This window comes from Spermophilus citellus, assembly GCF_964194105.1.
Source record: "Spermophilus citellus genome assembly, chromosome: 8".
Lineage (NCBI taxonomy): Eukaryota > Metazoa > Chordata > Mammalia > Rodentia > Sciuridae > Spermophilus > Spermophilus citellus.
Window position 1 is genome coordinate 104,070,080 of NC_138189.1, and position 16,346 is coordinate 104,086,425.

The 16,346-nt window shown below is 35.9% G+C and overlaps 1 protein-coding gene across 1 annotated transcript in view; it reads left to right on the plus strand.

Moving 5' to 3' along the window:
* The window catches only part of SLC39A8 (solute carrier family 39 member 8), an 82,415-nt gene that overhangs the window by 41,059 nt on the left and 25,010 nt on the right, over nt 1-16,346 (plus strand). Inside the window, exons 5-6 of the mRNA XM_081304708.1 lie at nt 1,922-2,044; nt 2,513-2,677. Of these exons, the coding sequence (XP_081160834.1) occupies nt 1,922-2,044; nt 2,513-2,677 (288 nt within the window). The remainder of the gene's footprint in view (nt 1-1,921; nt 2,045-2,512; nt 2,678-16,346) is intronic.

Below are 16,346 nucleotides of genomic sequence, written 5' to 3' on the forward strand. Positions count from 1 at the left end.
GGAAATGTTGAAGAGGAGAGAAAAAGAAAGAGACATTTGTAGGAGGAAGTCACAAAGGAGAACTAGAGAAATCTGTGCATACACAGACTGTATCTCTCTATACATAATGGGGAGGGAGGGAAGGAGGGGGAGAGAGAGAGAGAGAGAGAGAGAGAGAGAGAGAGAGAGAGAGAGAACCTGCAAACAGAGACAAAATAATATTTCAGGAAGTTTTAGAAAATTACTAAAACCTTGTTTAGTTTTCATAATCCTCTATGGAAATGGGATTACAACTTCTTAGAGTTATAGATTTTATTATTATTGTTTGATACAGGAAGAACATAGGAGAGGATTTACTTCAAACCTTCAATTATAGAGAGGAAAATTAAAATCCAAGAGAATTAAATGACTTGATATACTCATACAATTGACTAGTAATATAGCTAAGTTGACAGTGCAGGTTTTATGACTAAAAATAATTTTTATACATTTAATATAACACAATACTATATGTATTTATCGTCTCTCTTGCTTTTAAGTCCAATGAAATTAAACAAATGGGTCAGGGAGGTAGCTCAGTGGTGGAGAACTTGCCTAGCATGTGTAAGGCTCTGGATTCAGTTCATAGCACCAAATACATAGATACACATGCACAGGCACACACACACACATACGCACACAAATTAAAAAAAAACTAGTATTACATGTAGACTAGAGATTTTACATCTATGATTTTAAGGTTTTATATTTTATTGAAAATATTCTAGTATAAAGAATCTGGTTGGGTACAGTGGCACATGCCTGTAATCCTAGGGGCTTGGGAGGCTGAGGCAGGAAGATCACAAATTCAAAGACAACCTTAGCAATTTAGTGAAGCCCTAAGGATTTACAAGATCCTGTCTCAAAAAATTTATAAAAAAAACTTCTGGGGATGTGGCTCAGTGTTTAAGTGGCCATGGGTTCAGTTTCTGATATCTCCCACCTCCCCGCCCCCCAAAATCTGTATTTATAAAAATATCTCAAGCTGGGTACAGTGGTGTGGGCCTGTAATCCCAGTCACTCAGGAGGCTGAGGCAGGAGGATCATGGGTTTAAAGCCAGTCTCAGCAAGAGTGAGGCACTAAGCAACTCAGTGAGACCTAGTCTCTAAATAAAATACAAAATATCAGTGAGACCTAGTGTCTAAATAAAATACAAAATAGGGCTGGGAATGTGGCTCAGTGGTTAAGTGTCCCTGAGTTCAATCCCCAGTAGCCCAACTCCACTCCCCCCAAAAAATAATACCACAAATTTAGATTTTTTTTTTTTTTTTTTTTTTTTTTTACTTTTCACATATTAACTCTCTGCCCCTATTTTATTTAAGTTAATGTTTCCATGTGTTAGGGACACCTTGGCTCTTTGTGACTTTAAACTCCAACTCTTGTCTTTTTGTCCTCAACAATGGATTATTTCATTCTCATCTTTCTCTATGTGTGTGTGGTGGGGCAGTGGGGGAGAGATCTCTTTACTCTGGATATCATGGGAAAATGTACTACTTTTAGAGAAAGTGGGTAGTCAATATCTCCTTTGTCTTCATTACTTAGATCTACTATTATCTCATAAAGATGAGAATCAGTGCTGCTTCTTCACTGCTAAAAATTGACTTTTTCAAAACCATATTGCCCTAGGTGTTCTAGGGAAGAAACTGTGAGATCATCTGGTGGCTTTATTTAATGGGATGACTTCTGGTTGTAAGATTTCTCTGCCATCCCATAGGGTTTGGCTCCTCAAATTTCAGAATATTTGTTTTGTGATTTTGGCAGGTGAGTTCCTGATATTACTTGGATGTGAAGGTGGACTTAGAACTTTGATGAAAATTGTATACTGACAAATTATGGTATTATTTTCTAGAAACCAAGTTAAATTACTTAGTTTTACCTGACTTGCCCTTTTTCTTCCCTCAGGCATTTGGATTTAATCCTAAAGTTGACAACTATGTTGAGAAAGCAGTTGCTGTGTTTGGTGGATTTTACATATTTTTCTTTTTTGAAAGAACACTGAAGATGTTATTAAAGACATATGGTCAGGTAGATGGACTTTAAAGCATGTGATATGTTACCCTCTAAAACTCCTTAATGTGGGCAGGAATTTTGTTCTTAGAATTATGTTATTGGACTCCTATATGTGAGGAGAATGAAAAGGTCAATGTGTTGACAAGTATAAGAAAATACTTGATTCATATTGTAGAATTTGGAACAAGTACCAACAATTTAATGTCAAGTAACAGATGTGTATAATTTATATTCCATTCATATTCATCAAAACAGAGAAGTATATGTACCCTAACATGAAAAACAGAAGCGACAGAATCTAATAAATGAGAATACATTTAAACAGAGAGAGATGTTATAAATCTAAAAAGTGTGCATTACATAAGACCAGAAATAAAAAGTGTTGTCTTTAAATGAAAAGCAGTAAACTATTTGCTTGTCTGTGTGAGCTGTCTTTTTTTTTTTTTCGTCTTATAACCTATTCATGCTCCTTTTTTTATGTAGAATGATCATACTCACTTTGGAAATGACAACTTTGGTCCTCAAGAAAAAGTGCATCAACCTAAAACGTTACCTGCAATCAATGGTGTGACGTGCTATGCAAATCCTGCTGTCACAGAGCCTAATGGACATATTCATTTTGATAATGTCAGTGTAATCTCTCTCCAGGTATGTTGTGTTGATTTCATTTTTTCCTTTACTGTACTCTTTGCTTTTTATTATGCAAAGACTGCTGTGAATACCGTAGCGCCAGCATTTTGTACATTTTGGTGTATCCGACTTCTTCCTGTAAATATGAGGTAAGTAGAATGTGAGTCTGCATCTTTTCCCCACTTTCCTTCTACGTATTTGTTCCAAACAAAGTGATTTAAAAAAGAGATTATGAATTACTTAGTGGTCTGGGCTTCACTGGTCTCTAAGATTATTTAACTATACACGAGTCTTTCAATGAAGTTTTTACAAAGTATGTTCCAAATTCCCATTTGACAGGTGAAGACAGTGAAGCTTAAGGTGTTAAATAACCTCTCCAGGTTTACTCAGCTAGTAAATGGTAGATTACCAGATACAAAGATAAACACAATATAAAGGTGTATGTTAAAAATGAAAAGAATAGCCAACTAAGAGGCGGAAATAGAAGAAAATAGATACCTGAAAGAGGTTATTGTGACAAATGACCTGAGTCTCCTTCTAGAAAGAAAACATGGTTGGTTGTGTAATTCTCCCTACCTGTGTGTTTGAAGAGACACTTTTGTGTTACTACAAACCAAAGAGAAAAATATTTTATGCAATGTAATGAATGATGCTTTAAACCAAAATTTTGCAAATAATATGAAAATGTTGAAATAATTTCTTTCCCTTTTTTTTTTTTTTGGTACCAGGAATTTAACCCATAGTTACTTAGCCACTGAGCTACACACCCAGTCCTTGCTTTTAAATTTTTTGTTTTTGATTAGGGACTCACTGATTTGCTGCTGATCTTGAAATTGCAATCCTCTTGCCTCAGCCTCCTGAGTCTCTGGGATTTCAAATAATTTCTTATAATTGCAACAACAGTTATTAAAAGCTCAAGGACTATGTCTGGAACATTAGGTGAATTGCCTCATTTGTCCCTCATAGCCTAGGGTACAAGTCCATTATCATTAGAAGACTGGCTTAGAGAGATGACATAACAAATCCAAGAACCCTCAGCTTCAAACCCTCAGTGTCAAAGCGAGTGAGTACTGAGGCTATCTTCTGAAACCTATGGATTTCCTTCCTCATGTAACTCTACTAGAAGCAAGATGACCACATTAACTTTTAACTTAATAAATATTTATTTTTGGAGGGGGGAAAAAGATAATTTGACTCAAGGATATTGCTTTCTGAAGATACAGTTTAATGCAGGGCATAGCCGACAGAACTTAGAGAATGATAATTAACACTTTTCCTTGTGCCTAGCATAGGGATGCATGCCTGTAATCCTAGTGGCTGGGAAGGCTGAGGCAGGAGGATACCAAGTTCAAAGCCAGCCTCAGCAACTTCGTAAGATCCTAAGCAACTTAGTGAGACCCTATCTCAAAATAAAAAATTTTAAAAAGGGCTGGGGATGTGGCATAGTGGTTACATGATCCTGAGTTCAGTTCCTAGTACCAAAACCAAACAACAGCAGCAATAACAAAACAAACAAAAACAAAACCCAAAACAGAAAATCACAACCCCTTCCTTGCACTATATATCTTAATTGTATTGCATTATACAAACTTTTGGCAAATACTGGATCATAGTGAAATCATGGTTGAACTCTGATGGTGGTTCAGGAAGTGTCATTCAGTTATTTTGCTGGTTTAAACAATGATTAATAATCTTTCAGATACTAGATGGCAGAGGTGATACTCTGCCATGAAATTTGGAGCCCAACTTGAATTCTTACTCTGAGGGAGGGCTACAGTTCTGTGGAGAAAGAGCTTGAACTTGGTCCAGACTTGAACAGGTTCTCCATTGGAATACCCAAGTCCTGTTTCACAAAGCATGGAAGAGAAAGGGCTGTGGATTTTAAATATTTGGATGGCTGAGGACCTCCTTAACCATAGCAGAACCTCAGTGTGACCTCTCTGGAAAATCTGATGTCAGAACCATTCCTGCTCAGGAACTTACCATGCTGAGTTACCTGCCAAATGTGCCTCAAGTATCAGAGTGAGCTGAAAGGAGTATTTTTATTTGCACAGGAGGATCTCCCAAAGGCTTTAGCTTCTTAAGAGGTTAATATGTATATTTTTTAACAAATAAATTGAACTGCTCAAAAGTTCAAATGTAGTTAAAGTTGTCAGTCTCCTGGTTTAGGACTAGCTAAGCTGGATGACATGTCTGTACTAAATCTAAGCACTCTGACAAAGGTGGGTCCTAGACATGATCCTGTTTTAGGTACCATACGAATACAATCAAAAGCCTATTTTTGCTCTACTTCTGGCAGTAGTGCTGTGAACGGGATTTTCATTCATTTATTCAATAAGCATTTTAAAGTATCTGCTCTTATCCCAAACACTGGTGACTCAGAAGCAAATGAATTCCCATAGACCTCACAGTTTATTTGGTGGAAACAGACCATATAGCAAAGAGTAAATCAAGAAAATATCAGACAGTAATAAGTATTTTGACAGAAATCAAATATGGTGATGTGAGAGTGGTATGCGGGGGCTTCTTTTTATTGACTGGTCAGGAAAGATCCCTAAAGTGGTCAGCAGAGAATTGGATAAAGAGGAAGAACTAGTCACACAAGTATCTGAGAAGAGAATGTTCTAAAAACTTTGGGAGAAATTAAACAGGGCACTTACAAGAGAACTGGCAGGTGAATGATGTGGGATTTCCCAATATCAACACTGCAAACCAGTTGCCCAATTCCTTCAATATATTGAATGAAAATAACTGTGGGATCGTAAATCTATGTAAACTACCAATCTACTGAAAGAATAAAATGAACTAGACTTCTGGAAATATACTTCCAGGAATAAGAGGTCAACTGAAGAAAGCAGAGACATCCAGTGCATGCTTGGATAGCAGCTGTGTCCCTGGCCTTGAGATGAGATGCAAAAGTGATACTGAGACCAGCTTTTTTTTTTTTTGTTAAGATTGGGGAAAGAACCCAGAGGGCATTTAACCACTGGGCCACATCCCCAGCCCTTTTAATTTTTTAAATTTTGGGACAGGGTCTCACCAAGTTGCTTAGGGCCTCGCTTAGTTGCTGAGGATGGATTTGACTTGTGATCCTCCTGCCTCAGCCTCCGTAGTTGCTGGAATTATAGGTGTGTGCCACTGTGCCTGGACTACACCAGTTCTTAAGAAAACTGTTTTCTGGACATTTCATTGGAGGAAGAGTCTTAAAGGAAGCAAGATTTTACAAATTAAACAACATACTACTGTTTTGTTTTCTTTTGATTGTATAAAACAGGAAAAGGAGTGGAATCCAAGGAACAATGTATATTAAAGTTCTAGATATTGCTTCAAGAGACAGTAGGTTTTATAATATAAATGATGGTGATTTTAATAATAAAATTAAAATAGTTTCTTATATTTTTGTATGATAAAATAATTTAACCTATGTGATGGGAGTCTAAGCGAAACTTTAAAAATTTTGTTGACAATTTTAGTTGCTACTGTTTCAACTAAAGGTGAAGGTTTTTTTTTTTCCAAATTTAATAAAGTAAGAAACAACTTAAATATTTAAGAAAAGTAGTCTAATTTGGCATCGCTACAAATAGAACATGAATTATGTAGTAAATCTAGATTTTAACAGTATGATTCTTGTTTTTTCTGAAATGTAGGAAGAACAAAATAAATGTTATAGAATAAATAAAATATATGACTTACGGATGTCATTATTTTATTGTTCAGCCAAACAATTTGGCCCATCACAGAAGAGTCTTTATGCAAGAATGTTACATTTAGTGGTCTTTGGTATTTTGTCTTTGATTAGTCATATAAAAATGATAGCTTTACACAATTTAAAAAATTTGTTCTCATGGATGCATTTAACAGTTTTGCAGCTTGATTATAACTTATTTAGACAGATGACATGAGATTTCTTAATACCCCTGCTCCAGACTATGTAAATGAGAGGTATCACAGTCTGTGTGGTGTGTGCATGTGTCTGTGCAGTGCTAGGGTACCCAGGGGGCATGTTTGTGGGGAAAGGTGCGGGGGAGAAAAGGATGAGGGGGAGTACAGGATTTTATTTCTCCAGTTATTCAGTTATTGTCACAAGATAATGTGTCACATCACACCCTGTTATGTCGCTTTGTTCTTCGTTCTGACTTTCCTACATAGCCACATGGAATATTCATTTCAGTGGTACATATGCCATTAGGTGGGGGTTTTCCCCTTTGCTCCACAGTTTTTGATGGACTGTATTTATCAGGTGCTGATCCTCCAGGACTGATATGGTCTTTGAAGGAAAGTGTTAGCTCTTCAGGGCTATGGGAGGGACAGTGTAGCTTACTCCTCCAGAAGTCTGTAATCAGTTTCCTTATGAAATCTTTTGTGCTTTCATTTAAGAATAGATGATGATAAGGATGTGATATGATACACCTGTTTTTCTAACAAAAGAAAAATTAATTCAGCCATTTCTTAGAAGTTGACTATTGGGAATTTTATGTTTAAAATTGAGGTGCAGTAAAGTGGAATTTAGTTGGTAAGTGTGGTGATGCTAGGGAGACTTACTTTGTCAATAACTCATATTAAGCAATACTTTTCAAATGTAAAAAGAACATTTTTGAAGTGTTTGGGTCTCTGTGAGAGTGTAACAGTTTAAACACATAGTAATTCCTCCAGCAAGTATTTATCAAATATGTGATATATACTTGGCACTGATCTAAGTACTGTTAATCTATCAGTGGGACAGAATCAACAAACTTTCTGCCCTTGATAATAGAAATATGATATATTTTACATAGAAAAGCAAAAAAAAAATGCATATGTATATAAACACACACATATATACACACATTTTAATGTATATGCATATACACATATGTATATATATATGTATATTTAAGTATGAGGTTGATTTGAAACTGATTGGAACCTCTGTGCATATACATGTGGGTCTTGATTACTATTCTTTTGAGTGGTTTGGTTTTCCTTCATTTTTACCTGGTGGTAAGAAAGCTGGAGTATTCTTTCCTGGGTGCTTGTGTTGGGAAGTGGGAAGGAAAAGGGGGTTGGGACACTAACAGTATTTGACCGTGTACCCCTGTCTCCAGCACTGAACTTGACTTCAGCCTTCAGCTTGCTTTGAGTTCTCGCTTACTCTGGTTCAGTTTCCCCAAAGGGTAAATCTCCATTCAATCGCTTGCAATTCCTGCCTTGCAGTCCTTGGCTGGAAAAGAAAGATCTGAGGTTCTAACTGCTTCTGAAATTAACTTGCAACCAATTCTCTTATTTTTAGTTTCATTCTTTAGCCTCTACCTTCAGCGGTACTTGGTGCTTCCAATCACTAAACTTTTCTGTGGTTTTGGGGCCAGCATCGCTTTGCTTCTTGTTGATTTTTTTCATCTGTGAAGAAAAGAGTTCATCCTTCTCTTTTCATCTTCCCCCATAATCAACCAACAACAAAAAAATACAAATTTACTTAAGAAGTGATTTTTACAGCTTGTTTGATGGGTGCTTGCAGTGGTGGATGGTACAGCTGGACAGTCAGGAGGGACTCTGGGCAGGTCCCTTTGTGGGTGGAATCTGTTCTCACCAGGTCCACCTCGTTGCTCCTTTGCCCTCTGCGGGCCATTTAATCCACCTCTCCTCTAAGTGGTGCTAAAGTCGTGAAGATGGTGCCTGGATCCCCCCAAATTGAGCACACACTTCACTGATGGTAGCTATTCTTTTATTCATCTCTATTAACACCATCCCACATCTTCAATAAAAACTGGTCTAATTTTTTAAATGCTCCACAAAGTTCTCACTCTTCCCTGTTCCTACTTCACTGAGGACCCGAGATCCCTATTTGTAATCTCTGGGAACTTGGATTATTTCCATTGTAATAGATGTGGAAACTGACATCCAGAGAAGTTAAGTAACTTACCCAAGGGCATAAAGGTAGAAAGAAAGGATTTAAACCAAGACATTCTGCATTCTCAGTGTGTGGCTGACCATTGTCCCCTGATCTATGTCTGTTGCTGACTAGTTTTCATGTGCTCCCTCCTCCTCCTCTTCATCTCCCCAAATGCTTAATCATGTATAATTTTTAAACTCATTGCCTATTCTCTGAACTTTCTCTTTGGCATACAAGTGATTCATCTGGGCAGCCTTCTGTATTTGTAACCTTCATCCCCTCTTTTTCTGAGCAATTCCTGTCGTCAATATTTGAGCACTTCTTACTGACTAAATGCTTGGAATAGGAAGGCAAATTTTTCAGGAACCCATTCCTTCCCTGTTGCATCAGGGAAGTCTCACCAGATGTCTCAGTGACCCAGTACTGTCTTGTGGCTATCACTGTCCTGGTGTTCTCTCTGAATCTCCTTGCTCTTGAGCAGCTGCTGGGTATGCGAGAAGAAGCTTAGAGGCCTTGGAGTTCCATAGCTCAGTGTTCACATCTTAGCAATGTTATATTGTGTGATTTGGGGACAGTTAACAACTCGGAGCCTTTGATTGCTTATTGGTTAAGTGAGGAGCAAAAATCCTTAACTACTCAATTTTTGTGAAAATCAAATGGTTTATTATGGGCTGACCATGCAACACAGTGTGGACACATTGCACACATGTGATAAACTTATGTCTTCCTGCTTCTTCCATTCACTTTTTTTGTCTTTTGTTGGTTTTTATCATAGTCATCTCATCAAGTCCTATCTCTTCACCTTTCACTCCTCTGGGAATAACTTCAATTTTAAATGTTGAGTATCTACAGATTACCCTCTGAAGATGGCTTCTGGTACTAAACCTTACAGATGTTTGAATCTGTTTGTATATTTTCCCTCTCAGATATAATAATACAACAAGAAGATAAAAATATACAGAATTCCATGTCTTCTCATCTCTGTTATTTGTCTTTCTTACAATTTGAATACTTTTCCTAGAAAGTAAAGTGATTTTTGAAACTTGTAGCTAATTTAATAAAGATAACCATCTGAATATAGATGCTTGCCAGCCTGCCATTGATCTGTCAGATATATTAAAGGAATTTGGAACATTAACTCTCACTTAATGGAACAGAACTTCAAAGTCTAATTTAATTTACCACTTGAATGATGATATTATCAGGCTTTGCACCAGATTCTCTGACAGAGTTGTCTAACTCTGCACCCAATAAGTCCAGTTATATCTGTCACAATCTGACACATTCAGTTTATTTGAAAGAACATGAAGTAATAATGCCTTGATCATGTATGAAAGATGTTTGTCACATAGTTGAAATAATTGGGGCACATCACATCTCTTAAAATTGAATTAAGGGTTATAGTTGGCAATGTTGATTTTTAAAATCTGGGTATAGAAATGTTATAACACTTTAATTGTAGAGATGAAAAATTTAATGGTGCAAAATATAAAAATGGTAGTTGAAAGGTGAGATAGAGCAGGGTCAGGAGGAATGAAGTCTGTCTGCTGTGACTCCTTGCATCAGATAATTATTTGGTCAGCTTGGACCTCCCCATTCTTGTCCTCATACAGAAGATGTCAATGCATGTGAAGTTCATGGAGAAAACATTAGTACCACCAACTCACAGGCCAGCTAGGATAATCAAATGAGATTGTGTGTATGAAGGTGCTTTGGAAGATTCCAAATCTGTACTGGTTTTTCTCTATGAAGGATGGAGAGTTGCTTACAGGCCTCCGTCAGGGCTTGCTTTTGTTACCTGGGGAAAAGGCAACATTTTAGTTAAATGTTGGAAGCCATGTATGAACTATGGATTTTGTTTGGGCCATGAAGGCAGGGAAGTTGTTTTTCTGGGAACTCCTGGGTGAAATTCCCTGGTTGAGAAAGCCCAGATCACACTGGCCCTCTGCCGTAGCTCACAGCCCTAGGATCAAACACAGCTGCCTGGAGATGGGTGTAACCTGCCAAGCACTGAACAGCCTGTTTTTCTGAGGAAACTCCTTACTGATTCCCTTTGGTGTGTACCTCTATAGATAAAGAATTCCTGGGCTTTCTTCTTTGTTAGGATCAGACACTTCAGGTCTATCCTCCCAAGCGCCCCCTTTTCAATTAATTTCCTGCTTATTTCTTAGTATTACTTTCATAGCTTTTATTTTGTAGCCAGCCCACACCTCTGACAGTTACCCATTCTCTGCTCATGCAGGATGTGGGCAGAAATCACGCCTCTGGCTCCTGTTTAAGTTAATCATGCAATGAACATTTAAATGGTTAATATTTTTATGGAGCTTATTTAATTCATTGATATGTGCATTCAGATCTAACATAACTAAAATGTTGTGAAAATTTGAGTTCTGGATGTAACTTGGAAACTTAAGTTTTTCTTTTCCCTCTATATATAGCATCACACACAGACACACACACACACACACACACATACACACACGATTTTTGTTGAATAAATGAATATCTTGAAATAAAAAAGAAAAGAAAGAACAGTTATTCAAAGACAAGATAGTCTTAGATAGGCCTTCCCTATTTCCCTAGAAATTTCCAGAGAAACTTTGACCAATTTCTTCTCTCTCTCTCTCTCTCTCTCTCTCTCTCTCTCTCTCTCTCTATATATATATATATATATATATATATATATATATATATATATATTTTAACCTAAGAATCTATAAATCGCATTTGGAGAATATAACTCAAATGGACAGAAACTTTTGGTACATATTATCAAGATAAGACTCCAAATACTTCTTGATTTCCAACTCGATGTATGAAATGCAGAAAAAGAGAGAGAGAACAAGATCTATTCTGGACAAACTGGACCAACTCGGGATAATGTCCAGTTAGTAGTGATTGCTCTTGGCAAGAGTTGGTCTACTGGGGTTGAAAGACCAAAAATGAGTATATGAGCCTGGGTTACAGAAAAAAAAATTATGGTGTCATTAGCAGAAATGAGAGAAGCAGGTAGAAAGTCCTAGAGAGGTAGGAAGAAGAGGAAAGACAATTTTCTCCAGATAAATGTTTTTATTGAGGCAAAGTATACTCACAGGAAGATGCGCACACCATCATTGTAGGGCTTTCTAAATGTTACAAAGTGAATCTGCCTGTATAACCATCAGCTGGACCATGAAACAGATTATCACCTGCAATTCAGAGGCCTCACTTGAGCCCCTCTGTGGTCATTATGCCCTGTTGTTTTCACACCTAATATTATGGAATAGTTTTTCATGGAGAATATAATCTTTTTATCTGCCTTCTATTGCTCAATATTATATTTATTTATTTTTATTGGTCATTCTTTAATGATGTATATAAAATTAATTTTTACTACTGCCTGGGATGGTTGTTTTATTTTCATTGCTTTATAGCATTCAATTGTGCATATATTTCATTAATATTATTTTCATGAATTCAATCTTCCCATATCTATTCATGCTTTTATATTTTATATATAGCTCTACAACCATAAACAACATATTGTGTTATTTTACATTTTGATACTAAAAAATACTTTGATACTTACACATGTCTTTTTGTGCCTGTGCGTGAAAGTTTGTCTAGGACTGAGGCTAGGGTGATAATAGTATTTGAGGCAGAACAATTCTGAGTATGAAAATATCCCATCTATTGTAGGAAGTTAGGTATTTATGACAGAGTTTTCTGTCCTTTGTGTGCACAGATGAGTCATTAATTTGTTAAATGTAGTGAACGACTTAAGGCATTAGGGCTTAATCGTCTGTGAGAAAGGTTGGGTATATAGTGAGATGTGTAAGAAATGGGTCACAGACTATGAACACGTTTAATTTCACTGAGTAATAACAAATTATTCTTCAAACTGTTACATTTATTGACCTGATCAGCAAAAAAAAAAAAAAAAAAAGGAAGTCACATTTCCTCCACATCTTTAGAAAGACTTGGAAATTTCAGAGTTAAAAAAAATTTTCTTGACAATTTAATGAGTTTGAAATAGTATCCTTTTGCAATTTTTCTTTGAATATTTCTGATTTTTGGTAAAGTTGAGCATCTTTTAATGTACTGATTGGCCATGTTTACTTTTATGTTTCCTGTTCATCGGTATTATTTATCTTTGGTTGATCTGTCTTTTTTCTTAGTAATCTGTGTTAAAGTAGACTTATTCTAACATTTGTTAAAACTGTGAAGGAAGACTTTATTAAAGGCTATTGCAATAGAGGTCAACTCTGGTGAAAGGAGAGAGAGATTAGATTCAATTCCAAATACAGCAAAGACAGCCGTGCATTTATTATTTATTAGCAGAGTGCGTGTGTTTGTGTGGGGTCAGTGGTTGGAAAATTGCTAATAGGAGACATCAAGGGGAGGAGTGCTTTGTCAAACCAACTTAGAATTCTTGCTGAGGGCAAGCCAGGGTGATCAGACATCATCTGTGGGCAACGAGGAATGTTACAGATATTGAGGGTGATCAAATATCAAGGGTGGGGAATTCTTGATGAACTAATTCAGCAGGATTCTTGCTACAACTGGGAGCCCAAGATTGAGGTCTAATTAGAGAAGAGGGTCAGAGGAGTTTAATTCAGCTTGATCAATGAGAAATTCTTTGTCATTTTCTTCCATATCAATATGATTTTTGGGATTTTTATTGATGTTGTGTTGAACTTGGAACTCAGTTGAGGGACAGCTGACATCTTTATGCTATTTCAGATTTTATATGTCTTATAATCCATTCTTTAAATATTTTTTAAAATGTTCTGTTGATATACTCCGTATCTTTACCGGTCTCATAAATGATATATTTTTCCTATTATATTTACTAATTGATCATTATTGATATGTAGTATGCTGATTTTATTTTTTTCCACTTATCTTTATTGAGATAAAATTGAAGTATAATAAAATGCACATATTTGAAGTATGCAATTTGATCAGTTTTGACATGTTCTTGACACTTATGTAACTAACACAATCAATATGAAAAAGTAATTTCATCACTTTTTTTTTTTTTAGAGAGAGAGAGATAATTTTTTTTAATTATTTATTTTTTAGTTCTCGGCGGACACAACATCTTTGTTGGTATGTGGTGCTGAGGATCCAACCTGGGCCTCACACATGCCAGGCGAGCGCGCTACTGCTTGAGCCACATCCCCAGCCCTCATCACTTTTTTTTTAAAACTTTGAAATCATGCAGACTGTGTTTCCTGCATGATTTATTTCATTAGAAATCAATCACTGTAAGGTATATAGAACCCCACTTCCACATGTCAATTACTTCAAAATTAAATGGCATACTTATAAATATCTCACAGGTTAAGGAAGAAAGCACAAGAAAAGTAAATAAAAAGTGCTTTTAATGAAGTGATAATAAATGCTTAAATATCAGAATGTTTCTGGGATAAAACAATATACAGATGAACATTATAACTTAAAGTACTTACATCAGAAAGAGGCTAGATTACCAATCAAATTATTTTCAAATTAGGTAGTAGGAAGGAAAAAAATAAGAGTAGGAGTAGAAATGTATGAAATAGAGAAGAAGTAATACAGTTAAAAGTTGATAAAAATCAAACACATCTAATCAAGAAAAAAGCAAGAACACAAAAATTAATATCAGTGGAAAGGGAGCTAACAAAATAACCCTACAAATGCTAAAAGTTTATTATGGTAATATTACAATTGCATGCCCATATATGTAATAGCTTGCATAACATGATCTATATTAGAGAAGGATCCATGTGCTGCTGAAAAGAAAGTGTATTCAGCCATTATAGATAAAATATTATATATATGTCTGTAAAGTCTAAATCAGCAATTGTATTTTTTAATTCTATGGTTTCTTTACTTTGGAGGATTTATCCAGCGGTGACAGAGGCATGTTAAAATTACCCAGTATTATGTGTTGTGGTCTACTTGATTCTTGATACTGAGAATGGTTTGTTTGATACACATAGATGCACCTTTGTTTTGGGCATAAATATTTATGATTGTTATGTCTTATTGATGCATAGTTCTCTTAAGCAGTATGAAATGTCCTTCTGTCCCTTCTGATTAACATCTGTTTGAAGTCCACTTTATCTGATATAAGGATAGAAACCACTGCTTGCTTATGAGATCCATGTGAAATAGTTTTTACGCATCCTTTCACCTTAATTCTTTGAATGTCTTTGCCTATGAGGTGTGTCTCTTGAAGACAGTATATTGTTGGGTCTTGCTTTCTAATCCAATTTGCTAGTCTATGTCTTTTGGTTGATGGGTTTAGGCCATTTACAGTCAATGTTGTTATTAAGAAATGATTTTTATTCCATTTCATTTTGATATATTTCTGGTTTTTACCCTGAATTAGTTTTTCTTTTGATTGACTATTCTTCTAGTGTAGTTTCTCCTTTTACTAGTTTTCACTTATTTATGAAACATTTTATAAAATATTTTTGTAGTGTAGGAAAACAGCATAAACATGAAAAACAAGATGTTTGGGGCTGGGGAGGCTACACCCACCTCTGGGTGCTGCATTTGAACCTAGGGCTGGGAGCTAAGGTAGGGCATCAGCTTTGATTTGAGCAATCTGCAACTGGTGGATTTACACCAGGAGTTCTCAGGAAAGCAACCCCCCTGCCTTGTGATAGCTCAAACAAACCCATAACTCATACATGGTTGCAACCACAAAACTCTCTATCAGTAGTGGAATATCCAGTAGCTCTTGAAAGAGTAGATGATCTGGTGCAAAGTTGTGTGATCATATGTCAGGTTTATAAGCACTTATCAACCTATGAGCGTGTTTTCTGTGAAGGCAAGATAGGGTACATTTTGAGAATTCAAAAATAGACGACTTACTTGAGTTCAGGTACAGTTTATAGCCAAGAGTTATATTGATGAATATGACTCTTCTATTCTTCCAAAATAGACAAGTAGAACAAGACTTCTATGATAGTTTCTCAGAGAACAACACTAAACAGCACATTCAAACACAGGATATAAAGGTGGTTGAGTTGAATTTTTAAAACTAATTAAATGAACAAGTACTAATTATATACACTTATGAGGTATAGTGTAATGTTTCATATATGTATACATATGTGTATGTGTATAAATACATATATATAAAATACTGATCTATCCCCTTATCTATGTTTCAGTTTTTTTTTTTTTTTGTGGTGAGAACATTTTAAGTCTTCTTTAGCAATTTTGAACTGTCATAGTCTTTCAGCAATTTAGTAGTGTCATAGTTTGTTTTTTGTTTCTATAATAGAATACCTAAAACTAGGTAATTTATAAAGGAAAGAGTCTTATTTTGGTACATGGTTCTGAAGGCTGGGAGGCCCAGGGTTGAGGGGTCATATTAGGTGAGATCTTTATTTCTTCTGGGGATTGCAGAGTCCTGAGGTGGCACAGGGCATCATATTTGGCAAAGGAACATGCATACCAAGGACAGAACCAAACTGGCTTTTATGACAGATGCCCTCTGGAGAGAATTCATTAACTTATCAATTGATAAGTGGATTAATCAATTCACAAGGGCTGTTCTCGTGACCCAATCATCTCTTTTATTTGATTCTTTTATTTATTTATTTATATTTGTTTTAATTGGTTATATGACAGTAGAATGTGTTTATGCACTTTATTATGCATAGATGGGGTACAATTTCTCATTTTTCTGATTGGATATGTCGTAGAAGCACATCGGTCATGTAGTTATATATATGTAAAGTAAGAATGTCTGTTTCATCCTACTATCTTTTCTATCCCCACATCCCCTTCCCTCCCCTCATTCACCTCTACCCAATCATCTCTTAAAGGCCCACTTGG